Here is a 26437-nt window from a genome sequence, read left to right on the forward strand (position 1 = left end):
TCACCAACAGCATACGCCAGGCTTGCTCAACTTGGTGCCCCAGATGTATTGGACTGCCACAGTACTGCACCAATTATCCCCAGATAACACAGCTGGAGGGCTGGAATAGATTGAATGTCCATTTATTTGAGGTGGGTTAGAGTTAGATGGCTATTTGGACAGACTTCCCAGTTGTCTTCAGAAAGAGGTATCCCGCGATGCTGGTACCTAGTCATTATGTTTGTGATGTGCTGAGTCCAAACGTTTGTATTAGAACACCTACCTGCAATGTAAGAATTTTGATAGGACTTGTGATGCGGCACCTGAGGTATCCCCAGTGCTAAGCATTTATAAGCTGTGTGTATTGTATTAGCTAACTGCCAAGGATCTGCTGAGGACAGCTTTCAAAACAGATGTATCTAAAATAACTTGCTATAAAACAAAAATATATTTATTAATCAGCTTGCCCTTAAACATGTCCATATGAGGTATTGGACTACTACTCAGCTTCATAGAAATTAATTCCAGATCTGCTTCTCTCTGCTGTGAATTTTATGTACCAACTTAATCCAGCATTGCTGAATTAATTATACTTCATACATTATAAAGGAACAAACTTATTAAATATATATTCAAAAAAGAAAAAGAAAGTACATACAATTAAAAGAAACCCTTTCCAATCTCATTTAAAATAAATTGTGTTCTCCGAGTTTAGGCCTTGACCTACTAAGTAATTAACTATATTATAGTGGGTTTGCACCGAAATTCAGTGCTATACTACTTAATCTGTAGCACTGAAAAAGATTTGTCAAGCTTCAGGTTGGCCCATTTGGTATTGGTGGTAGTACTCAGAAAGAACTACTCTCATGAACAATGAGAATGGCAGAATCTGGCCCTGCATAATCAAACCCAGCCATATTAATGTCAACCTCAATAACCAACAAGCAGCTAGGGGGAAAATCAATGCTAGACGATAAAGGACAAAACCGGTCAGGAAAGAAAATTTATTGGAAAAGCTTCTATGAGGGAACTGCAGACAAAGAAGAATAAAAATAGTCCTCGTCTCCTTTTCGGGCTCTAATATTCAGCATGAAGTGCATTGCTAAGTGCATAAACAGCTTCTTGGTTACTGTTGTTAAAAATAAAAATATGTCAAGAAGCTTTCTGATGTACTTCTTTTCTTTCTGCTGCAGAAGACAGAAGAGATGCCTGGCTTTTGTGAGCAAGTGGAACAACAAAAAAACTCCACCTCCCTCTGCCTTTGCTCTGCGTAAAGGAAGAACCAAAGGGGCCTGTATTTGGGCAAGCAGAGTACCTCTCAAAAGGTGCTGAAAATTGCTGTGTGCAGAAGAAGAGAACTCAGGATCAGACCTCCAATGAACTAACTGTGCTCTTCGAGGTGACTGGCAAAGTCAAGCCTTAAGAGCCTCAGAAGAGACTCTTGATAGCTGAAGAACGAAAGTGATGACATCAGCCAGCTAAGGAGTGAATAGGGAATGCAGGGGGTGCATATTTTAAGAGTAATCATTAAAATGGTTCGTAGTTATTCATATGCCACAAAAAGAGTTTCACTCTGCCTGCCTTTGGGAGAAGGGCCATAATGCATTCAAAGATCCTAGCTTCAATCCCCATCTCCAGGTAGGGATGGTAAGGAATCGTTGAAAATAGTCCTGTAGGTCTGCTTTACCTGTGGAAGGTCCCAGCTCCAGGCAGGGCTGGAAGAGAATCCTTTCTGAAATCATGGAAAGCCACCACCAGCTGGTGTCGATGGACCAATGGTAGGACTCTAAGGCAGCTTCCTACGTTGCTATATACTGAAGAGCCACTGGCAGTGAGAGAAGATAATACTTAGATAGACTGACATAGTATAAGGCAGGCTACTGTGTTCCCATATGCCACTGGGTTGTTTTTTTTAAAAAAAAGCCACGACAGGACATCCTGGGATGCTAATACAAGGAAACAGGTGTTGGTTGGGCTGGTAAACAACAAAGCCCAGCCCACCCTCAGAAAACAATTGTGCTGCTAGTATAACTGGATGTGGACAGTGAAGATGATCCCCCAAGTGAGAAACAGGAAAATAGCTCCTGCATTCTAAAAATTGGCAGGTGTACATTTATTCTCTTTAGCAGAATTTCTAGAAAACTGTTTTGTAACATTCAGGGGGCAGGGATATGGATGTGAACTGGACATTTCTTGCCAGTACTAAAATAAGCAGCATGATTCAGTCCCAAATCAATTACTCTCAACCAAATAAACAATACAATTGTAGAGTTGGAAGGGGCCACGAGGGGCATCTAGTCCAACCCGCTTCAGTCCAGGCATCCTTTGCCCAGTGTATGGCTATCAGTCATTAAGAAAGACTGGGTTAGATCTTCCAGAATTTACTCCAAGCATTCAGTAATATGGGGAATAATATTTCAGATATTACTATGATGCTTGTATTTGCTTTTGCCTTCCCTTCCATCTACCGTTTCACTTCTCACTGTTGCTCCTTATATACCCTTGTTCCCTTCTTTTTGTTATGAGATGAAATAACTCTAGAACTCATACACAACAGCTTGTAGATGTTTTTAAGATACAGGTCATAACACTGTGAGCCATAGTAAATGCTCAGAGCCGCACACAAGCGAACACATCATGCCTACTGCCTTTGGGGGCTAACACAAGGAAATAGGCAAGCATTATCACACTGCTGGGTGTGATTTTTCACCATCATGTAAGCAGAATCATCCAGGGTGTTGTCCACGTGGCAAAACCTGGCCCCTCGTACGGAAAAATGTCGCTTTGCATGGATTGTGCTCTCTGAATTACAGTGACCATTTCAGAGATGAAAAGAGTTACTTGCAGTCCACCTGGACATGCAATAAGAACCCCTTCTAGGCAACTGAAGATGGGAGCTTTTGTAAACTGAAAGAATCGATTCTTAGTGCAATCCATGAGTAATAACTAGCATTAGCTATGTGTTCAAAGGTAAGCTAGTAAAAAAAAATGGATTGGTAACCTTGATTAATTTATTTACAACTAACTGAAAACCTGTTACAAGCAGAATGTATCATTTCATCTGTAATCAGCACCTATTCTTCAATAAAAGAACCAATCAACTAAAATATCTTATTTGAACAAGTAATTTTTTTCACTGTGTTCAGACAAAGGTGAATTTGCAAATTTAGAAGGAGGACAGAATGACGCTGGCCCATCAACAGGATCCATTTAAATCTTCTTCTTCTTCTTCTTCTTCATTGTGCAGTTCTGATGTCATTCTGTTGGGGCATTGGTCTCTACTTCAGGAGAAATTTAACTGCCCAGATGTTGCATAGTAACCAGAGCTATCTGAGGAGAATCTCTGAGAGAGGTAGACTGAATTCAGCTGCACTTCTCCGAAGCAGAAGTTCTCAAAGAGCTGAAAGAAACGAGATGGAAATAATGAAAGATCTCTAAAAGCGTGTGCTCATATTTCTTATGAGTGAAACTACAAACAATATTTTTGAAACACTTTGATTCTGTAGGACAGTAAGAAGCCAGATATAATAGCATCACAGATTATATCTGGCCTCTGGCCCAACCGTTGGCCATCTCTGTTCCTGACATTTCACAATCCTTGTTTACACTTGCCTCAGTAAAACACAAAGGGAAACATAAAAGTGGAATCAGCCCTTCAGACAAACTTTTGCTTGCTTCCCTGGGCTCCCCACAGATTGGAATGTGAGTGCTGCTCCTTCATCAGCCAAAATGAGCTCAGTGACCAAGTTCCCAGTAGATTTCATAAAAGATGTTACTGCCTCTCTTTGTTGGTATGTAGTGGTATCACAGAAGATATGGATTGTGGCTCAAGGAAGAGGTAAAATTATAGTTTCACCCTGAGTCTTCATTCTTCAGTTAGGCCTGAATATAATATAGGCGACGACCATTTTAGGTCTGACTGACATGTGATCGCCGGTGCCACAGGTCCTTTTGGACCTGGAAGAATGGCAGAACAGAGGGGGGCTGGGGTGTAATGGAGCGGGAAATGTGGGGTAGGGGGACCAGAAATAACAGCCCCGCACAAAATGGTCATTGCCAGTAGTTCATGAACTAGGTTAAACGAGGCTTTCTTTGGTGAGAGCTAGTTTGTAACGTTCATGATAAATAAACTGAGTTCATTTAATTAATGCAGGTTATCAAACTGCATACTGAAAGGAGACACCCTCGGGTGCTTTTGTTCAAGATAAGAAGAGTGAACCGGAACAAAAGGCTCTTTGACCCAATTCCTTCAATGAAGTCTTTCAAGGGCACTTAAACCACACACACACCACTCCTGAAACCTAGTTCAGGAGAAACTGCTCCAGTGATTAACACTGTACAGGAGACAGATGAAACGATTACATCAGAATATATTACAAAGGGAAGCCAGTAATATTGCTTTGAAGAAACATCACATTCAAGTGCTTTTCTCCATTCCATTAAGAAGCAGGAAATTGCTCTGCCTTTAAAATGCCTTTGGAAAACCTTTCAGCAAATACACTAATTTCAAACTCGGTTTAATGCTGCTGTGCCAAGGGTCAACAAGGGCTGAGTAGCTTAGCTTCCCCAACATGGAGGCCTTAAAAACCCACACTCCATCTGACTTCTTCTGCATTTTATATCTGTCCCTACAGACCTCAGCTCAACATGGGCACATACAACTCTTCTGGCCATTAAAGACTCCCAGCGGCTTTGAAAAAATCTACAGCTTCATTAAGCCCTGCTCATCCAGAGCTGACAATGCATTGATTCTTCTGTGTGAAACCAATGAAATTCAAAAATTTACTTGGCAGGCATAATGTAATATATTTCACTTCTTTCCAGAAATGTACTGAACTCTCCCTGGTACGGTTTATCTTAAACCACTTCTTCACTGATGTTGGCCATTTATTTTATGTTCCATGACCCTCTTATGTAAATCAGGATTTGCCCAAGTGGGTGGGGCATCTGACACCATAAGAGTATGCTAGGGGAGCCTGAGGGAGAGACATATACTGTACTGCCCAAAGATGATTTCACTTCAAGGCAAGTTGCAGCTGACTGGGCTGTACTGTCAATCTCGCTGCAGATATATGGATGGGGATGGGCAGAAGCAAAGACAGGGACTTAAAATGATCTGGTTGGCTGGGCAGAATACATTACGGGATCTAATAGGTAGGCAAAAGGAATTTCAAAATCTTGAGTCTCTAAGTATGGAGTCTTGGAAACAAACAAAAGGTTCTTAAACTATAAATCTAGCTTTTATTTTCAGATCCTTCTTCTACCCAAGAGCTTCAGAGAACAAAGTAGCAAATGAGAATTGCAATAAACCTCACTGTCCCTACTTTGGCCCCTCCTTGACTATTTTTCTGGTTGCCTGGATGGAGGACAGAGTGGAGTGTCAGTGTAGAAAGTCACCTACTGCGTAAAGAGTAGAATTTACATTTGTTGCTCCACCCTCTTTTGGTTCTGGTCCCGCCCACCATTGGCATGTGGCCCCTTGAAGCATGCCAAGAAGGGAATGTGGCCCTCACTGTCCTCCACCCTTGGGTCTGGGAGCTGGTCCTGAAAACCTGACTTGCTAAAAGATTGCCCCAACAACTGCTGGAAGTGCAGTTACATTTTGAAAAGGACATGAAACTACACAGGAGGAGGCCAAAAATTACTTTGAAATAATCAAGATTCTAGGAAAATCAATATTTGGATAATAAGACTTATCCTTTTATTGCTTCTTGTTAAGCCTAGCGAGAATACAGTTTATCGAAAACTTTTAAAAATAAGTTTTTATTTCATATTTAAAGCACAGGGTAAAAAAGGAGAATTGAAAAGCCCTATGCAATTATAAACATGAATCCATAATGAGGCTCCAAAATCTTATGTTCCTGCAATCAAGATATACATTTCTCATATATAAGAACTAATAATGGTGTGTGTAGGGGGTTGTTTTTAAATTAAAATCCAGTTTGACTGAGCACAGTATTTAGAGAATATTTTTTGAAGACCACAGCAATTTTGACAGGGCATAGGCTTTGAGCTCAGTGGCCAGAAGTGGGATTTTAAGACTACACCTGTTTTTTATTTTCCATATATTTTAAATAAGTAGCTCTCACAGGTCCTCATAATCCTACCTTTTTGCTTACCCAGCAAACAGGATGCTCCCTGCACTGCCTACACAACAGGAAATTGTTACTGTCAGATTGTTTGTGAGCCTGAAGATGTTTTTAAAGTGAGGAATATTGAAGTATTTATTTGCAGTGGCGGGGGCGGAATGTTGAAGTTTTCACTTCTAAGGGGATTATTTGCCTCAAGACAAGCTAGCACAGGAAGCAAAATGCATATACAGGATATTGCAAATATCTATTTGAGATAACAAAAGCAAGCTCTCTCTTACCATATAGGCAGTTCTTATTTGAAAATAAGCTCATATACACACACACAACCCCCCCCCCCACACTTTTCAGGGGGTACTCAAGAATACGCAGTACCGGCACCTCTTTTTGTTGTTGTTAAAAAGTGTAGCACTTACTGTAACAACTTCATGGTGAGTACCAGCACCTATTTTTTTTAGAAAAAAAGCATTATATATATATGTATACACACATACACACACAAACAAACACACTTTGCATACACAGACACAGACATAGTAACAAAGTGCAAGAGCATTCTCCCCTTCTGTGGTTTCTAGCAACTGGTATTCAGAAGCATATTGCCTTTGACAATGGAGACAGGAAATAGCCATTATGGCTAGTAACCACTGAAAGTCCTATTGTCCATGAATTTGTCAAACCCTCTTTCAAAGCCATTCAAGTTGGTAGCCATCACTGCCTCATGTGGGACTGAATTCCATAGTTTCACTAAGCTTCACTGGGTGTCTGCAAGTTCTAATGTTATGATCCACTTTCTCCATGCCATGCTATGATTTTATAAACTTCTATCATGTCACCTTTTGTCTAAACTAAAAAGCCCCACAGCAGCCCTATCGCTCAAGAAAGGGTAAGGGGAAACATGAAGCTGCTTAGTCATGCTGGCCACATGACCCAGAAGCTGTCTGTGGACAAATGCTGGCTCCCTCGGCTTATAGAGCAAGATGAGCGCCACAACCTCAGAGTTGTTCACAAATGGACCTAACGGTCAGGGGTGCCTTTACCTTTTTTTAAGATAAAAAAGAAGAAGAAAAAAGGATATACTTATTTAAAATAGCCACCTGTTCCCAGAGTGGGGTGTGACCTCAACATGTAAAAAAAAGAAGACAGAAAATAGCACTTTCCCACAGTAAAATTTACTAGAACAATTGATTTTTCTGGAAAGGTACCAGCCATACATTAAGCATGAGCATAGCGCAAGATTTAAGGAACAGCCGCAGCCTTTTCTCTTCCCGCTTTCACATCAAGCCTCCTACTTTTATTACCTCACTTTATTCCCTCAGGCCTCAGGTGACTGAAGCCGCTGGATACCAAGAGTAGGCAGATGAGGGCAATAGCGTAGTCCAAAGGGCATAAGCTCCCTCTCAAAGCACAGTTGGAAAGAGGCTCTTGGGAGCACAGATGGTAGCAAAAGGTCTCTGATATTGCAATGTTAATTTCTTGCTTCGAAAAAGGGGTCCCGTGACCCTGCCTCCTGAGCTTAGGTTTAATAGAGCTGCCTTCTACTTCACATCTGATGAAGTTGACTCTGGGCCACGGAAACCTATGACATAATCAATTAGTTTTCAAAAGGTGCCACACCTGTCCTGATTTTGCTTACATTATTTCAGATTAAGGGGAGTTAACAGCAAGTAAAAAAAGTTAGCAAGTTGGATGATCTTTCGTTTGCCCTCCTTTGTTTTCTCAAGCCACCCAAACTTTATTTATGATTGTAGGTCATTTGAAGACAGAGATGAAACTGCTGTAGGCCACCCTGAACCCATGGTCTTGAATGGGTTATAAAAAGGATTAATAAAATTAAAATATTTTAACTATAGTATTAAGAATACTTCAAAGTGAGGCTTCCATAAATGTGCTCAATATATTTTGCTTTGGGCAGAATGAATGAAACACCCCCTTTCTCGTCTGCTCGGTTCCTGCAGTTTCCTTTCGGCTACCTTCCCCCAAAATGTGATGCACCACTTCTGTTTTCAAACCTGGGAATAGCTACAATCAATCACAGGGCTAATATACACCAGGCTACCAGCAGAGCAGCACTGCAGCTCCATTTATGAAAACCTGGACATGCCAGCACAAACTACTGCTTTTAAATCACCTGTCATGAACACAGCAAGCATGAGAAACATTAATAGATTTGGCTGAAAAGGTGCTGGGCAGCAGGACGACAAATATAACCAGAAGAGAGGAAGGGGAAGCAGAGGTATTTAAAACTTCCTTCACGTAATCTCTCTGCTCTGCGCTTTGGGCAGCCTGGCCTGGATTTCACTGTTACTGTCACAGGTATTGATCAGTTCCAAAAGCTTTGCTCTTGCCTAAAGTGGCAAGGCCAAAAGGACCATTTGGAATTAATTAAAAGAAAAGAAAAAGAAAACCTAGTTCTGCAGAGAATTTCAATACTTCAATACCATGGGAACAACTCACTGCAATGTTCTGCAGTTAAAAATCTACCAACAAAGAGAAGCAGTATCAGAGGACGAGATGCACACATTCACCCGGAAATGAATACACACATGCAGTCAGTCTGTAGGGAATCCATTTGCTGAAAAGTATCAACCATATAAAGCACTGGTTAAGGATAAGGAGATTAATGGTGCAAAACTGTCCTTTGTGAATCAGCACAAGAAGGCTGGCAAGAGAAATAACATGTCCTTAGCCGCCCGTACAGTTTATTCACAAAACCAGATACTCCCAGCCACCGGTGTGGGAGGCTAAGGACTCAGCCTGAAGGTAAGAATGTTTTAAGCATCAGAAGATGGAGGGGGGCCTTTCTCAACCTTGGGTCCCCAGATATTGTTGAACTACAACTCCCATCATCCCTCGCTAGCAAGGCCAGGGATCAGGGATGATGGGAGTTGTAGTCCAACAACATCTGGGGACCCAAGGTTGAGAAACACTGTGTTAAAGGAATCAGATGCCTTGTTGTTGATACAAAGCAGCTATGCTGTGTGGTATCAGCCCCAAATCTAAATATACCCCTAAGGGTGATAGTTCTTAGACTTGGATACAAGGTCAGATAGGATACACAGTAAGAGCAACCAGGGACATAGTCAGACTTCTGGTGCTGGTGGAGCAGAGAGAGACAACACACCCATACCCACCCCTCAGTTTCCTCCTCAGGCAAGCCAAGCTGCCTAAACTGGTCCCATCATGACCCGCCCACAGAAAAGGAACTAAAAATATGATTACCTCAGCTTAACTCTAAGGATGGATGTTTCTAAGGGCACTCCATCAACAGAAAATGTTTGCGGTGACTGCCCTTTCCTTTATCACATCTGCAGCACCCAGTTTTCCCCAGAGGAGATAAAAAAATCCCCACCAAAAGATTCCATTGGGATTGTTTTCATGTCCACTCTTTTCTGAAGGCAAAATTCACACTTATTTCGAAGCAGCAAGGTTCACTACATCATTTTTAGCAGGGAAAATGGTCGCCTACCATCTCACTCTCCCACAAATGAAAAGCACCAAAGTGTACGCTTAAAATATGGGGGCAAATTCACCATACACATATTAATTAGCTCTCAGCCACAGTGATGAAGAAGTGGGAGGACTTGACTTCAGCTACATTTAAATAGGTACAGACTGGTAGAGAGTTTGGGATTACACTCAAGATAACATTATTTGACTACAGTCTTAAAGAGCAATACATGCTCTGCATCTATCATGAAGATAATAGAAAGTAAATTTGCTCAGTTCTTGACTTACGTATCATAGCTCTCCCTAGTTTTCTACCTGGAGACTTTTAAGTGACTACAACTAAATATACACTTTAAAACAGGCATTCCAGAGCCCTTGGCTTCACAAACTTTCATCTACTCAAGTGCCTAGCCTATATTGCAAAATACAGGAGGGTACCAAGCCCTCAGACAGCTTCTCTTGAAATTATCCATGAAAAAATTTAATAATCCTACCCTAAACAAGTATAAAATGACCTAAATTGAAAATATATTGGTCCTGTGGCTTAGAAGAACTAGCTAGTTAAACCCATGCTCTTTATAGCCTGTCTTTGTGGAAAATATTACTTAAAGTGCAAATTATTATAATCTTTCAGACTTTGACTAAATCAGAACCTTAATACCAGCACAAGCTAGAGGGAAATAAGCTGTAAGTAGCTCACCCATCAAGCATACGATAATTTATCAAAGAAGACAATGTTTGTTGTATTGGCCTGCAGCTCTTGTTCAGTCTTTTTTGGCAGAAATGAGTATCTGCTACAAGGTCTCTGACAAGGAGAAGATTGGTTTAAAACCAAAGAGGGGTCTGCAAGTATAAATAAAGAACCTCTACTGCAGTCCTCTGGGAACCACATGGATTTAGAAACACATGCTATCCTGAGATGGCAGATATTGATACTGTGGGAGAGAGAAAGGGGGAGGAGGAATGCTTGTAGGGATAAGAAATAAATCAAAGTGATTGATAGGACAAAGGAGACTGATTGATACAAATGGGGTGAATTTCACAGTTCATGAATATGTGGAATGGATCTCAGTTGGCTAGCAGGCAGATGGGAACTATGGACGCAGTATGCTTTGGCCATCTGTCCCACACAACTCTCGTTAATGAACCTCCATTGCGACATGGAATGAATCTGATATTTTAGTTCCTAGAAGGCATGAAGCTGGAAGGAATCTAAAAATCACCTAAATCCAGCCTCTACACGTCATCATGCTTTCTCTTTCTCTCTCACACACTGATTTACACAGGTGATCCAGATTGCAATGCCTCACCAAACAGGAAACAGGAAGGAATACGAACATGCAGTCAATGAACATTTAGTAAAACAGTTGAGTTAAGAGCCTGTCTGTCCCCTGCCCCCGGCACATTAGTACAGTGGTACCTTGGGTTACAAACACTTCGGGTTACAAACTCTGCTAACCCAGAAGTAGTACCTTGGGTTGCAAACTTTGCCCCAGGGTGAGAATAGAAATCGCGTGCCAGCGGCGTGGTGGCAGCAGGAGGCCCCATTAGCGAAAGCACACCTCTAGTTAAGAACCATTTCAGGTTAAGAACGGACCTCCGGAATGAATTAAGTTCGTAACCTGGGGTACCACGGTATTAAAAAAATACTAATGAGGTTTCTGGCCAGAAAATGTCTAAAAGTGCATGTTGTTATAGTTCTGAAATGATCAGATGTGAATCTAATCGATAGCATTCCATACACACTTCAGAAAGGAGCCTGACCATTTTCACATTACATAGATGAAAAATAACATGACAAATGTATTTCAGTCTCTATTACGTAACAAGAACCACAAACTTACAGCACTTCAGTGATTTATGTTCCAAGATCGTTCAACTATTTTTAACAAAAGGGCCTCTTTGCTACATTTCCAAAGCAAAGCCTACTTCAGGTCACTGGCGTCAATAAAATCAATAAAAATACTTAACTAATTGAGGTTCTGCCCTCCCCCAACATAAAGCCTGACCCCCCCCCCCAAATGAATCTTGGCTACGCCCATGCTTCAGGTTCAGTGGAATTCATAGATATGTTTCTTGAGTCAGATCTTTTACTGGCTCAGGAGACAGAAGTTTGCATACAACTAGCCATCACAACGAAGGAACAAATATGGAGGCTTAATTAGTTGATTCAGATCATTACATTCCACATTCGAAATATGTTTTCAATAACATTTTGGTCACGCACAAAAAGCATATATCCGACTGTGTGCGACTCCAGACTCTGCAAGCCTAGTAATTACCTTACACCATTTAATGGCACCTAGAAGCCTTCCAGCACTACAACCATTAAAAGAGCAGGTAGGCTGGTGCTGTTCCAGAGCGAAAGACCCTACCTTCTGCTCCAGAGTGAAATGAACGCTACCTTCTGTCAAAATGAGCCTGCTGCTCCTTTCTAATGGCTTTTTAAAGGCATGCTAGCCAGATGAAGAACAAAAACTTCTGTTATGGCACAGGTGCTTTGTGATTAAGATGTGCTGCAGAGTTTCACAAAAAGCATGGGGGACAAAATGAAAAGAAGAAAATGAAGGCCTGGCATTCTTTCCTTACTTCCCACAGCAGGGCTTCCAAAACAACCCACAGGTTATCAAGGCCTTCCACCTTGAAAATACAGCTTGACAGATTTCTGGAACAGTCTCCCTAGAATAGCAAAAGGGAGCAAATAATGTCATCAAGTCCCAAAGGAATAATTTGTAAGAGTATTTGATTCTTTTTCTTTAAAATCTGGTGTATTACTCAGAATATGTTGCGTTCAGCTTTTCTCTCCCCCCACCCCTCAATCTTGTATGTTTTTTTTCTGGGTCCAATTGCATCTCCAGGCACTACAAAACTTTGGAAGACAGCACATGCCAAAATTCTCCCTTACAGTGGTGCCCCGCAAGACGAATGCCTCGCAAGACAAAAAACTCGCTAGACGAAAGGTTTTTTCATTCGCGATTTGCCTCGCAAGACGAATTCCCCTATGGGCTTGCTTCGCAAGACGAAAACGTCTTGCGACTTTGTTAAACCGTTTAAACCGTGCTTCGCAAGAAGAAAAATTCGCTAGACAGCAAAAATTGCGGAACGAATTAATTTCGTCTTGCGGGGCACCACTGTATATGAAACAAAAGGTACAGAAGCCTTCTCAGGGCCAGGCTGGGAAATCCTAGCTTTTTCCTGCACTTCTGGAGCAAGACAGATTGTCACACTGAGAATGTTGACTGGGATGATGCTGTGATAAGAATGCCTTTTATTTGAATAGCTTGTGCTTCATCCTCAAGAGGCTACCAGGTTTTTTCCTCCTGATCCAACAGGCTAGCTATCCAGCGACATTTTTTCCCTCCTACTGCAGCATTTGGCTTGGCTCAGACAGATTGTTCCACTAAATAATAAGAAAGTGGTTCTTCCATTAGTGAGTGTGCCTGAAAAGTGTTCAATGAACATTGGAGGAGACTATTGATCTGGATAAGGTTTCACGAAGGACCTTGCCTTCAAGAATGAAGTGGTCTATCCAGTCCACTTCCCTTCCCATTCTTTTTTTAAAAAATGTCTTCTGTATTGTATTAATCTTTTAAAGAGCTATGATCTGGAGATGTAGGATTATAAAGGATTAATGGGGTCTCCTTAGTATTCCATAAAAACACCTTCAAAGTTCCTCAAACGTTGTGGCTTATTCTGCAAAACTAACATGTCAAGCAATTTACAGAAGCCTCTGTTTTATCAGCAAGTGCAATATTCTTTTTGTTCAGTTCTCATTTTGATTAACTGTTTCCCCAAGAACTTTAATATAATGAAGCTTATTAAAAAGTCTCATGCTAGGGTTAAAAAAACCCCAAGATTTGAGAACAAAATTAGATAGTGTTTGAATTATGAAGGCAATTCATAGACTCATAGAATTGTAGAGTTGGAAGGGACCCCAAGGGTCATCTAGTCCAACCCCCTGAAATGCAGGAGTTTCAACTAAAGCATCCACGACAGGTGGTCATCCAACCTCTGCTTGAAAATCTCCAAGGAAAGAGAGTCCCTCACCTCCCAAGGGAGACCGCTGTTCTTCCCTTCACCCGAGCACCACAGAGCGGTTTACAGTATAAAAACACAAAAATACATACCACAGTAACAAACAAAAACAATACCCCCCTAAAACAGTTTAAAAGGCCATAGATTGTTTAATTAGCCAAAGGCCTGTTATACTTAAATGATCATGCAACAGAGTCACTCTTGGTACAAGACCTAATTACAATACCTGGAAATATCCCCATTTGCTGCATTTTATGCTCCATTATTTTCAATACCCACTGCTAACAAACTACTAGCTCACCCACAGGACCGCACTCAAATTAGTAACAGATCATACTCTTGGGTAACTAGCTGCACACAGAGACAAGCACATACAGAGTTCCCTCTCCTTTAATCGGTGTTACAAGAGAGTTAAGCAAGCAGTAATGGCACCTGCTGAAAAATAATGAATTAAAGATACATCTGCACAGAGCTCTCCGGCACATTTTAGTGATGCTCCATTAACTTTAATGCACTTTGAATGAAGCCATGTAGGCCTCTGAGAGTCTAATGTGTTAATGAGGTATTGATGGCTTTAGAAGTAGTTAGGCTGCAAAATGGGCCTTATTGGTTGCTTCCCAAGTAGCCTCGCAGCTAAACAAAGACTACTTGAAACAGAAGCAAGCATTCCGCTATGTCTCTCCATATTGCAAAACTTGGGCATGTCACAATATTCCATTCACACCTTCAGCAGACCCTGTTGTCTTGGTACCAGTGCTACTTCCTGTGAAGCAGTATCTTGCTGTTATGTGACCTCTTTCTACTACCTTAAGCGGAACTATCGCATTCTTTGGCAACCAATTTGTGTGCCCCATTCCTCCGTTTGTGTTTTGCTGAGGGAAGGATAGAACACTGAGGTGTTCACAAGAGTTTAAGGAATCTAGACATTCGTCTTCAGATCAAGAGCTATTTCCTCCTTAGAGTGATACCAAAGATTCATATATGCTAATATGCCACAAGTAGGTCCCCCAAGAGTCTGTTCTCAGGCAAAAACATCTGAATTACTCTTACAATAAACCTAAAGATTGAGACTGGAACATCTCTTTCTATACATATGCTTGCCTCTGGGCATTCTTCCCATGCTTTCTGGAAAGGTTACTCAAGGTCAGAGGCAGAGAATAATCAAGTAAGTTAGCACTTACAGATGACAACAATACCCGACTCCCAGTATATTGTAGAGTGCAAACTGGAGTGCTTTGTTTTAAGGGAGAGAATAGATTTAGCGGGCAGTCATGGGATAAGAGGACAGGTCCTCTTATGGATCAGGCACTGGTTAAAGAACAGGAAGCAGGAGCTGTAATAAATGGATAGCTCTCCCAATGGAAGGATGTACTTTTAAGTATAGGAGTGAGAGTGTGCTCAATGATACTTATCACCTTGCAGCTGTGTTTGGAATTGCACACATACTCTGGAAAGTCTAACATAAAGGGGATACAGAATGTCCAAAATCAATCACATACTTTCTCCCATAAAGTTTCTGTCTCATAAGATACATACTGCATTGGGTTGGTGTGGTCTACTGGCCACTGTAAATCAAGTGTAGGACTTTCAACTCACCTACTAGAAAAGAGGCAGAGCTAATTGCTGCTATACTGATCGAAGAGAACCTAAGATTGAATGCCCATGGAAAGGAGTGGGAGGGAAAGGAAAAGATACAAAAATATCACAAATTCCCTATATTACATTTCTTATTCACTTCTTCCTAGAATTGTTTCTCTAGTGGGCTGCCTTTTTTTTCTTTTTTTGCTGTATTTGAGTTACTCCAACAAAATAAATTTTCTTCCCAGTCTCTCTTCTGAATGTTCTCATATTCTCTCTTAGATCACTAGCTTAAGGATTGCCCATATTCAGAGGATGTAAAAAAGCTTTCCCCCCTCAAATATTAGATTTCTATTAATGTATTTATACAGTCATCCAGCCCCTTTAATCTTCCTTTCTCCAGACAATGCAAAAGTTGATTTTGAATCTCTCTTTAGCCCTGCGGTCTCCCTACCACAGCATCATTCTAATGGTGTGTTCTTGAATTTTCTCTAGTATATCAGAATCCTTTAATAATGCAGGGATCAGAAATAGATGCAATGTTCTGCAGTGTGCAAAGTGGCATTATGTGTTTCCAATTCTCCTTTCAATTTTTCTACCTAGCCACTCCAATATTAAAAAACCACTCTTAACCGAATATTCTATCCAAAAATGCTACAAAACATATATTATTTTTTTCATCAGCTTCTTAGTTTTATCTTCTGGTGTTTACCAAGCATGCCAGTAGTGTGTTCTAGTCATCTTGCTTTTATTAATTTACTTGTGAAATGCCTGTCATTATGAAGGGTGGAAGGAGAGCACATATATTACTGGGACTCACAAGTGTGAGTATAATATTATTTATTTGGAAACTTTATAAACAGCTTGACTAAAAAAGTATCTCCATCTGGTGTACATTTAGTATGCAACATTGTCAGTGGAGACTGGATCTCCTAATTTCAGAAGAAAGAAGCAGGCTTCAGAACAGTGTACCCAAGTACAGTACTTTTACCTATAAGACCAGACAGCAGCTACTCATTTTAAAATAAAAAGATGCATGTGGGAACACTGCTGGGATGAGAGCTGAACCCACTCCTGCACCAAGTGACCCAAGTAGATGCAATACAAGATATGTTCCACTCCCATCCCTACTGACACACCATCTTTCAATTCATTTATTTGTCACAGGAAGCAACTGACTCATAGCCAATGAGCTGCACTAGGATACACTCATGAGCCCCATGTCCAGAGCACAGGTAGATTTTCCTAGTCCCCTGCAATCCAGTCCCAGTTTGCATCTTAGCTTACTTTACCCAATAGGACTCTATGGAAGCCTTTAAGAACTAAGTCCATTCCTATATGCATATCCCCACCCTTGGCTTTATAGACTAGTCTCTCATTTTGTGTGACAAAACAAGAGAATCCAGGAGCTAGCTTTTATAAGAATATGATTGTGGGTTCATCCAAGTCATGCAGATTGCAACCAGACCCCCTCAGTATGGCCTGTACAAACTCAACAATGCCTTAGCACTTCTTTCTCGTATTGTAATTAAATAAAATAACCAAACTGATTTTCAGTGTTCAGCACTAGTGGAGATGGGGCTGTAGCCTGGGAGGGTCATTATTAAGAAAGTTAAGCTCTGTCAGTTTCTCAATAATGGCTGTTGTGGAATGCCATAAAACCCTTCCCTATCAGGATGTAATTAACTCTGCTCAGCATTATGTAGGCAGCTGTTACTCTAGGCTATTTTTTTTAAAAAAATCCAGGCAGTTCCCCTCTATTTCACTTTAAATATATGACATTACAAAGTTAAGGGTCATACTAAAAATCTGTGTCCTGCATCTAGGTTATATCTATTTACTGACATGAGGATTACAAGCGTACTCACAGATCATACCCCATTATCACTTTATTATCTTTTGCTAAATCTCCCTTACTTTTCCCAAACACAGAGAGATGCAAAGACACCAAATGATCTTCGCTTCATTACAGGAGCAGAGTACCTCAAGGCCTGGACATTCTAATGGATTGGAAGTGAAGTAAGTGTGAGGATCAAAGGGAAACCTTAGTGGGCCAGTGCAGTGCAAAGAATTGTTAAGGAAATGTATGATGAGACCTTGCTTGCTGTGTCATGCATTCAACTGGCAACAGAGCTTTCAGCATGATTGTACCAGTTTTAAGGAACTCTGTCTCCTTGATGATTCGACAAGCCTACTACTCTGTCCTTTTTACTCAGGCCTTCTCCAGCATCTGCTTTGGATCCATTCCAGTCCAGCTTCCGTGCTGGTCATGGGACCGAAACGGCTCTGGTCGCCCTAACAGATGATCTCCGCAGGCAGCTGGATCGAGGCGGGTCGGGGCTGCTGATACTTCTAGATCTGTCAGCAGCCTTTGACATGGTCGATCACGAACTCCTGGACCACCGCCTTGCCGATGTGGGGATTCAGGGCACAGTCCTTCAATGGCTGCGCTCGTTTCTCTCTGATCGGGGACAGAGGGTGGCGCTTGGGGGGGAATTGTCATCGCGCCACTCCTTGGTGTGTGGAGTGCCTCAGGGTGCGATTCTCTCCCCGATGCTTTTTAACATCTTTATGCGCCCCCTCGCCCAGCTTGTCCGGAGTTTTGGGCTGGGTTGCCATCAGTATGCTGATGACACCCAACTCTATCTGTTGATGGATGGCCATCCTAACTCGGCCCCAGACACACTGACCAGATGTCTGGAAGCTGTGGCTGGATGGTTACGTGGGAGCCGGTTGAAGTTAAATCCTTCGAAGACAGAGGTCCTCTGGCTGGGGCGGGACGATATGGGATCGAGGGGGCAACTCCCAACTCTTGCGGGGGTGCAATTAGTGCCAGCACCGTCCGTTAAGAGTTTGGGTGTAATCTTCGATACCTCCCTCTCTATGGTGGTGCAGATTACAGCTATAACAAAGGCGGCATTTTCCCATCTCCGCCAAGCTAAGCAGTTGGCCCCTTATCTCTCTCGCCCTGACCTAGCCACTGTGATCCATGCGACGGTCACCTCCAGACTGGATTATTGTAACTCGCTCTACGTGGGGCTGCCCTTGAGACTGACCCAGAAACTCCAGCGGGTGCAGAATGCCGCAGCGAGACTCCTTACGGGGTCTTCGCTGCGGGATCACATTCATCCGGTGCTATACCAGCTGCACTGGCTCCCGGTGGAGTACAGGATCAGGTTTAAGGTGCTGGTTTTAACCTTTAAAGCCCTATACGGCCTAGGACCCTCGTACCTACGGGACCGCCTCTCCTGGTATGCCCCACAGAGAAACCTACGGTCTGCAAATAATAACACCCTCAAGGTCCCAGGCCTCAGAGAGGTTAGGCTGGCCTCAACTAGAGCCAGGGCCTTCTCGGCTGCAGCTCCAAACTGGTGGAATGCTCTGTCAAAAGAGACTAGGGCCCTGCGGGACTTGACATCTTTCCGCAGGGCCTGCAAGACAGAGTTGTTCCGCCAGGCCTTTGGTCAGGGCGCAGCCTGACTCCCTCCTCTGGCAACCTGCACAGAATTTTGTTTAATCGGTTGCCATCAATTTGATTTTAACTAATTTTTATAATGAAATATTTTTAGAATGTGTTATTATTTGATTGTTTATTTGATTGTTGTTAGCCGCCCTGAGCCCGGCTCAGCTGGGGAGGGCGGGATATAAATAAAATTTATTATTATTATTATTTATTCATTGCTTTTCAGTTGATATGATCTATGATGAAGGCTTTTTTATTATGGAAAAGGGGCTTATAGCTCAGTGGCAGAGTATCTGCTTTGCCTGCAGCAGGTCCCACCTCATTCTCTGTCAGGTAGGGCTGGGAACATCTGAAACCCTGAAATCCTGTCAGTATAGACAATACAGTGGTACCTCGTTATTCAAACGTCTCGGAAGTTGAATGTTTTGGTTTTCGAACGCCAAAAACCCAGAAGTAACTGCTTCGGTTTTCGAACACTTTTCGGAAGTCAAACATTCCACGCGGCTTCCGTATTGAGTTTTCTGTAAGTAAATGCTTCTGGAAGTAAATGCTTCAGTTTTTGAACGTTTGGGAAGTCAAACGGTCTTCCGGAATGGATTACGTTGGAAAACCGAGGTACCACTGTACTGTGTTAGATGAATCAATGATCTAACTCAATATACATTCCAACTATGCTTTGTAGTTTTGTTTTATGGTGGATTTTATCTTATGCATTTTTATGCACTCTTGTTCACCACTTAGAGGTTTTATCCTTAAAATAAACAAGAGTTAAGTGTATGCAGGAATCTTATGAAGGGATAGATTATTGCCGAGCACTGTCAGCTAAAGCCTCTGGAAATCTGCAACCCTGGGGATATACACTGCAATAGCCCCCATATTTTATCAGTCTACAACTCCCATCAGCTTTAGCCTGTGCAAGAGATTATGGAAATTGGGAGTCCAATATCCGTAATATGTTGACTACTCCTTCTTTAAACAAAAGGGGACTCTATGTCACTGGGATCCCATTATACTGGACTTTGCATATGGAGGAAGAGATGACATCTTCTTTCAGAACATACAGTCAATAATGGCTTAGACTCATTAGAGCAGAGTTTCCTGAACTGGGGTCTCCAGTTGTTTTTGGACTACAACTCCCATCATTCCTAGATAGCAGGGTGAGGGATGACGGGAATTGTAGTTCAAAAACAGCTGGAGACCCAAGTTTGGGAAACCCTTCCTTAAAGCCTTCCTCTCACATGTTTCTTCATGATTTCTAAGATCAGCTAGGAGTGCCCTCTTCAGGATCACACTCCTGGGTTGTTCTGGTGACAATGGCACACAGAAAAGCACTATCAGCAGCTGTCCAAACATAGAATCCACAAGCCTGCCCCAAATTTTCCAAAGTTTAAACATTGTTGGAAGCAAGAAAACATTTCTGTTTACATTGGCATTTGGTAGCAGAGCTAAAAGCAGGCAAAAAGTTATTTTATGTTCTCATCCATTTGAAAACATGCTGAGCCCTTTCTATCAGATTACTTTCTACTATATATTTATTACAGTCAGTATGGTGTTGTCTATAGGAAGGTACCAGCAGACTTTAATCTCAAAATTCTCCCAGCCTCATGTATTCTGGCTTCTTACAGACTTATTACCTCTTGAGCCCCTACTGTTGCATCCTAATGCCTAACTTCTGGCTTCTTCAATAGTAGTAGGAGTAATTATTCTCAACGCATTTATATTCTGCCTTCCTGCCTTAACATGAAGCACTCAGTGTAACTCACAGCATGGTAAATACACACATACACTACAAATCACTATTTAAAAACTCACCTAAAAAGGGGGGATAGCAGAAAATACAAAACAAATACATGCAAAAGAGAAGGCCAAAAAAGGAGAAACAAACTGAATACTGGCCTGCTGGAACAAAATAATAATTAAATCTGCCAGGCAGAGTAATCCAAAGCCTAGACACAATAGGGGAGAAGGCTGTATTGAACATTCCCACCAGCCCACTCTCAGATATAGTGGGATACACAAACAGGCTTCTCCAAATGACCTCACAGAACAGGCAGGCTCATAAGGTAGGAGGCGCCAGTGCATTTGATGTACTGATCCTAAGGTGTTTAGGAATTTAAAGGCAATGGCCAGTACTCAAGTCCCAAACAAACCAGACTGAATATTGTAAATAGAGTGAGGGGGAGATTTGACAAAATCTAAGAGGAGGAGGTGGGAGGTTTGGCTACTCAAGGTTTTCAAATGCCCCCACCCCACGTTTCTCATTCAAACCTCCACAGGGGGGTTACACTGGAAGTCATGCACCCACCTGCCTATCAGCTTCTCCAGCACCCACCCCCCATAAACTTCCCCCTTCAAACCTCAGTTCATTTTGATGTCCCAGCACAGCTTCAAAAAAATCACTTTGGCCCACTAGGGGTAGGGGAGATAAAGATTGAGCCTGATCTAATGGGGAGGAGTTTGGCAAGCTGTAAGGGGGGAGGTGGCTTTGGCAAGGAAGGAGAGAGGCTGGTTTTGGCAGGGTGGGGGTAAATGAAGTTGGTGAGTTAAGCCAGCAGGGGTGCCCCTAGTACAGGGTTTCCCAAACTTGAGTCTCCAGCTGTTGTTGGACTACAACTCACATCATTCCTAGCTAGCAGGACCAATGGTCAGGGATGATAGGAACTGTAGTCCAAAAACAGTTTGAGAAACCCTGTCCTAGTATCTTCACAAGAGCAAAATGACTGATCAAAGTGTGGCAGTAATCCTAAACATACTTGGCATAACACACTTAAAGCTGCAATCCAACTCCCCAATCTGTCACAGCCTCTCCTCAGAGCTCTGCTAGCATCACTCCTCCAGCCTGGAGCTCCTTGTTCTGCCCACTGAAAGTGTAGGTTGGGGTGGAAGTATCGCTAGCAGGAACTCGCAGAAAGCCCCTAAATGGGGCATGTTGGGGGGTGGGTTTGCACTGGCCCTAGATTTGATAAATCCCAAACTAACCCCACTGCAGTCACTTGATGGTATCGGGCCTGATCCAGGAACAGTCACCACATCAGTTCCACATCAGCATGGAACAGGGTTTTATCTGCCCCAGGCAATGTTGAGTAGCAAGGCTCTGGATGCAGCAGTGGCCACCCCATTCATTCATGCCCCTCTGCTGCCCAGCCAGTGTCATGATTGCTCTGTGATTCAAGTGGGTTTAATTCTGAGTAAATATGCACGGGATTGTGCTGTAACGGATCTTCTGTTTGTCTAACAGGGCTGTTGCTGGAAAACGTCTGGATGCACAGAAGCCTAAGGTTTGTTTTTAATATGCATATTGCTTATTGTGAAGCATTAAATAATTGTTGGAAGACACTGGCAGATGTGCTGATGTGGATGAAATTAATTCAAGGTGAGTTAATAGATCTCAAAGATCTACACTGGTATGTAATGACTGCAAAATTTTTAAAAATTCTACATTTATAACAGAAAACGTTATTGGAAAGGCTATCTGCAGTGGCATATTATGGAAGAAAATGCCACTGGAGGTGTACTGATTCTCCATATTATCATCGGTGGCTGATACAGTGCCAGTCCAGTATCATAGCAGAACAAAAATGAATAAGTGTTTTAAAACAGGCCTGTGTCTAACTTGCTGCAGGAAGTTCATCAGCTTGTGCCTGAGCTGCGCACTTTTTTTTGGCTGTTCCCACTTGGAGTTTGCAAATATACTTTAATTTCTTTATACAACTGCTTGACGTCTTTTGGTTATGCTCTATAAAAAGGGGCTTGCTCTTACCTGACATGCTCTCATTTTCAGTTATCAAACCAATCTGAAAGTTATCTGACTGGGAGAATTAACCCCAATCACTGAGCTGGTTGCATAAGCATCCACAAAGCAAATAACAAGTCAACAATACATAATCTGGACTGGAAGTAAAAAAAAAAGAAAGACTACAATTTAAGGAGTAAGGGAGAATGGGCGAGTTTGTATAGCACATTGCATTTGGATGGCAGGATGCAGCTGGTATGCTGTGACAGTTGCTGCAGCTGCATTCGTAACCAATCTGACATTTGGGTTTCTGTCTCTAAACCTAAGGAAACTACTTTGCAAAGAGAATTAGCAGAAGAATGTAACTAATATAAAATGGCAGGAGCAAGAGTGCCTATCAGAGCAAAATTCAAAAGAATGCATCACTGATCAATGGTCGGGCTGTCAGGGCTCTACTGCCAGTTATGAGTCATACTTAATTAGTGCCAGTGGGTGTTCCTCTGGGCAGTTGGCAACGAGGAGGGAAATGCCAAATGAGTGGCGAAAGAATGTGGGGGTGCTGGAGAAAGATGGTGTTTCTTAAAAGAAGGCGTGCTTAGGGGAAATTAGCAGCATTTTCTCATGCATCAAACAGCCAATGGTTCTATTGGCTGGAACAGTAAAAAAAAAAAAAAAAACCCACAATTAATGCTTCTAAAAAACAACTGGTCTGTCTCACATTTCACAGAGCTGTGGTATGAATAATAGGCATGGGTGATCAAATTTAATGTATTTTTCCACTTAGAAACTCCATACATCAGCATGCCAAGTCAAGACACAGAGGTGCAAATGACACAATCTTTAACTTGTTGCCAAGCAGGAAGATGGGACAGGTGGGAGATGAATAAACTACTTGAATGTATGCTTCTTTTAAAAATCTAAGTATTTGGGAAATGTTCGAGGAATGAAGGACTCAAAAGTAGCTTAAGGTAGACCTAATGACAGCTTATATTCTTTTCTGCTGTGTTGCAATTAAGTATTTATTATTGTATGTCTTTGTCTGTCTTTCACACACACACACACACACACACACACACACACACACATGCTTGAATGAAATGCAGGCATTTCTAACTAATCAGAGTTTCCCATTTTGTTCCCACTGGTAAACTATGGCTACCTGCTTTGGACTACAGTTTCAATATCTGTATACGTGTGCCCCACCCCATTCTGCCCCCATCCCAACTTCTTCTGGGTCCAAAAGGACCCATGCATCAGCAATCACATGTCTAATAGCTATATTAGGATCTCACTTAGTCCAGTCAATGTGCCTCCATATGTCTGTGTCATTTATACATTTTGCACATGTTAGACATGCCAACAGCATTTCAGATTGAATTCCTTTCTTTTTAGTACATACATTCTTTTTAAGTACATACATACATAGTACATACAATAGTACATCCTCTCTCCCGCCAATTAGGAAATCATAGATACAATATACAGGTGCAAGTTTGAAATTTATTTTTAATTTCACCTGGAAAGTCATTTAACATAAGCTAAACAAGCCTACTTCACACTGACCTTCAATATATTTCGTCCATCAAATGACTCCCTTTCCTTGAAAAATTTGCCTGCAGATCTATTACTTTGCTCTTCAGCTGCAAAATAAATATATCAAATTACAGCTCATCCTTAAAAGGGTTTTTTCACACATGGAATACAACTCTGCACTCACCTTTTATACAAGAAAGAAAACCTGCAAATTATTTCCCAAAGTATCATGTCAAAATTCCTACAGTCATCAATATTGTTGCAAGGATTATGCAGGGCTGACAGCTCGGTGTAATAGAATCATCCAAGGGGAAACGAGAGTGTAATACTCAGTGCTCTGTCAAAGCACATTTCAGCAATAAAGCATTCTCTCATCTCTTGAATTACCAAGTCCAGCATCAAATATCTGATCACTCTGCATAGTATATATTTAAAACCAATGAGGAAAAGTAAGCACTTGGGCAATGCATCCTTGTTCACAAGGTGTCTCTAATCTCTCAATGCCAGTATCTGAGAACAAACTCAAGAAGATGAATTGCCCCTTAGCTAGGGTTCTGTTACTCTGCAATCTACATATTCTCCTCACAAGCATATAACCACCAATATGATTTCTGAGATGTTCATGTTTCATTAAAAACCCCTCAAAATTCTAGCCCTTATGATAGCAAGGAACAAACTGTTGCATTGCACTGAGCTAAGCCAAGGTTTAGCTTAGCATGTCATAAGAACCGGAAACAGTGGTTCTCTCCTCACCAATCACAAGCTACAATCAAGAAAAAACTTCAGTGCTATCTCACTAAGCCATAGTTTGGCTTACTATATGTTGTGCAAACCAGCTATCTGAAAATACGACTTTTGGAAGTTGTCTATTTGTTAAAAATAAACATGAGCAGTAGTTCGTAATTCAGGCTTGTAAGCAGCAAGCTACCTGTTCACCTGTGAGAACTGCTTCCAGGAAGGATAGTAAAAACCTTGGTGGACTAAGAATTTTTATATTTTTTAATTTGCAGTCCAGGCACAGGATTTGAGATTGTGTGGACTCTGATAGAAAGTCTGAATTTTCAGATGCAGACATCACACAAACACATCTATTAAGTGTCCTATTTGTTCCATCAGCTAAAATCAAAGACAAAATCTTGATATACAGTTAGTTGGATGAACTTAGCATGGTAGTTCTTATGGCCTTAAAATATGCAATGCACAGAGTGACTTAAGGAAATGTCCTTGTCATAGTTCGCTGTAAGCAGTATGTTATAATTAGTGCAAGGCATGTTCAGGGTTCAGTTCAATTACTCCGTTACTATTCTATTTACTGATATAGTCATTCTCACTAAAACAAAACAAAACAATACAGGAGCCTGGAAGTACATAGCATTAACCAAATCCATTTTTTAGATACAGGAAATACGAATGAAGACAGTAACAGTCTTGTCTAAAAAAGCAATACAATACCCTGACTTTCATCAGACATAAGGGGAAGAAAGAGCCAATTTCTGCCAGACATAAACAGTGTGTTTAATGTTTTAGCAAAAGATTTCTTCTCTGCTTTGTACTGTGTAACCTTAATGAAGGAACCCAACTCCTTTTGAGGGTCATGAACCAATTATCTTCTGCCTAAAGGTCACAAAACAATAACAAATGAGCAACACCAAACACAGGAACCATATAACAATTTCAGAGATCAAAGTCGTAGCTATATTTCCTCAAGGAGACCTTAACAAATGCTCACCACTAGGATCTTTCCGGAAGATTGTGTTCATGACTGTGGCATGGAGTTTCACCCGATCCCACTCTTTCATCATTAGTCCAGAGGTCACAAACCGATCTGTCAGTCTATCTACTATGTGCTGGAGCCTATGAGAAAGGAAAGTAAGTAAGGAAAGCCACAATTTTTTCATTACTGTAATGGGATACATAATTGTATGTTCATAACCCTGCAAGGAAAAATACATAAAATTGTTGTTACTAAAACAACAGATGTTGCATTTGCAGCCTGCCATTTCTTCAAGGTAGGGAGATATCAGTGGTGAAAGTTGGAATTGGCGGGTCTGGAGTACAGAACAAAATGTTTCAGTCACATTTGTCACTGGGCTTAGAATACAAGGCAAGCCTAGATAAGGGATCAATCATTGGATGAGATGACAAAACTATGTTCTTAAGACCAAAAATATACTGACCCCACCTGAAGATGGCTTGATATCATGCTAAAAAACAATTTATCTTGTTCCATGTCCAACTTTGTAGTGTGGAAATCAGAAACTTGGCCAAGGATGCTTGTCTGAGATAAAGAAATCACCTCTAAATCACAAGCACTTCTTCAAGTCATGCTGGTACCTGTCACTAATTGTCTCTAGTGATAGAGGTGATAAAACAATGTAGCTGGGAACTGACGATACCTTGCTTAACCCTAGCAATACAACACCTTCCCCTACCCTACAATGCAGACATTTCTAGGACAATGTAGTGCACAGGCAGGTCATCATACAGGATCGTTTTATTTGGGTGTGCACATCACATTCATTTTGGAATTAACCTGCAGCACACAGCCGCAGGATGGAGCTTTATTTGGACATGTTT

At 41.5% G+C, this 26437-nt stretch overlaps 1 protein-coding gene across 2 annotated transcripts in view; it reads right to left on the reverse strand.

The window, feature by feature from the left end:
- Nucleotides 1–2968: 2968 nt before the first annotated feature.
- Nucleotides 2969–26437, reverse strand: part of ASCC1 (activating signal cointegrator 1 complex subunit 1) — a 49467-nt gene continuing 25998 nt past the window's right edge. For both annotated transcript variants that reach the window (XM_083503217.1, XM_083503218.1), the window contains exons 8-10: nucleotides 25590–25714; nucleotides 23891–23967; nucleotides 2969–3379 (exon numbers count right to left, since the gene is read on the reverse strand). In XM_083503217.1, coding sequence (XP_083359343.1) covers nucleotides 3263–3379; nucleotides 23891–23967; nucleotides 25590–25714 — 319 coding nt within the window. In that variant the 3' untranslated portion in view covers nucleotides 2969–3262. The remainder of the gene's footprint in view (nucleotides 3380–23890; nucleotides 23968–25589; nucleotides 25715–26437) is intronic.

Source organism: Podarcis liolepis, assembly GCF_965112155.1.
Source record: "Podarcis liolepis genome assembly, chromosome: 5".
Lineage (NCBI taxonomy): Eukaryota > Metazoa > Chordata > Lepidosauria > Squamata > Lacertidae > Podarcis > Podarcis liolepis.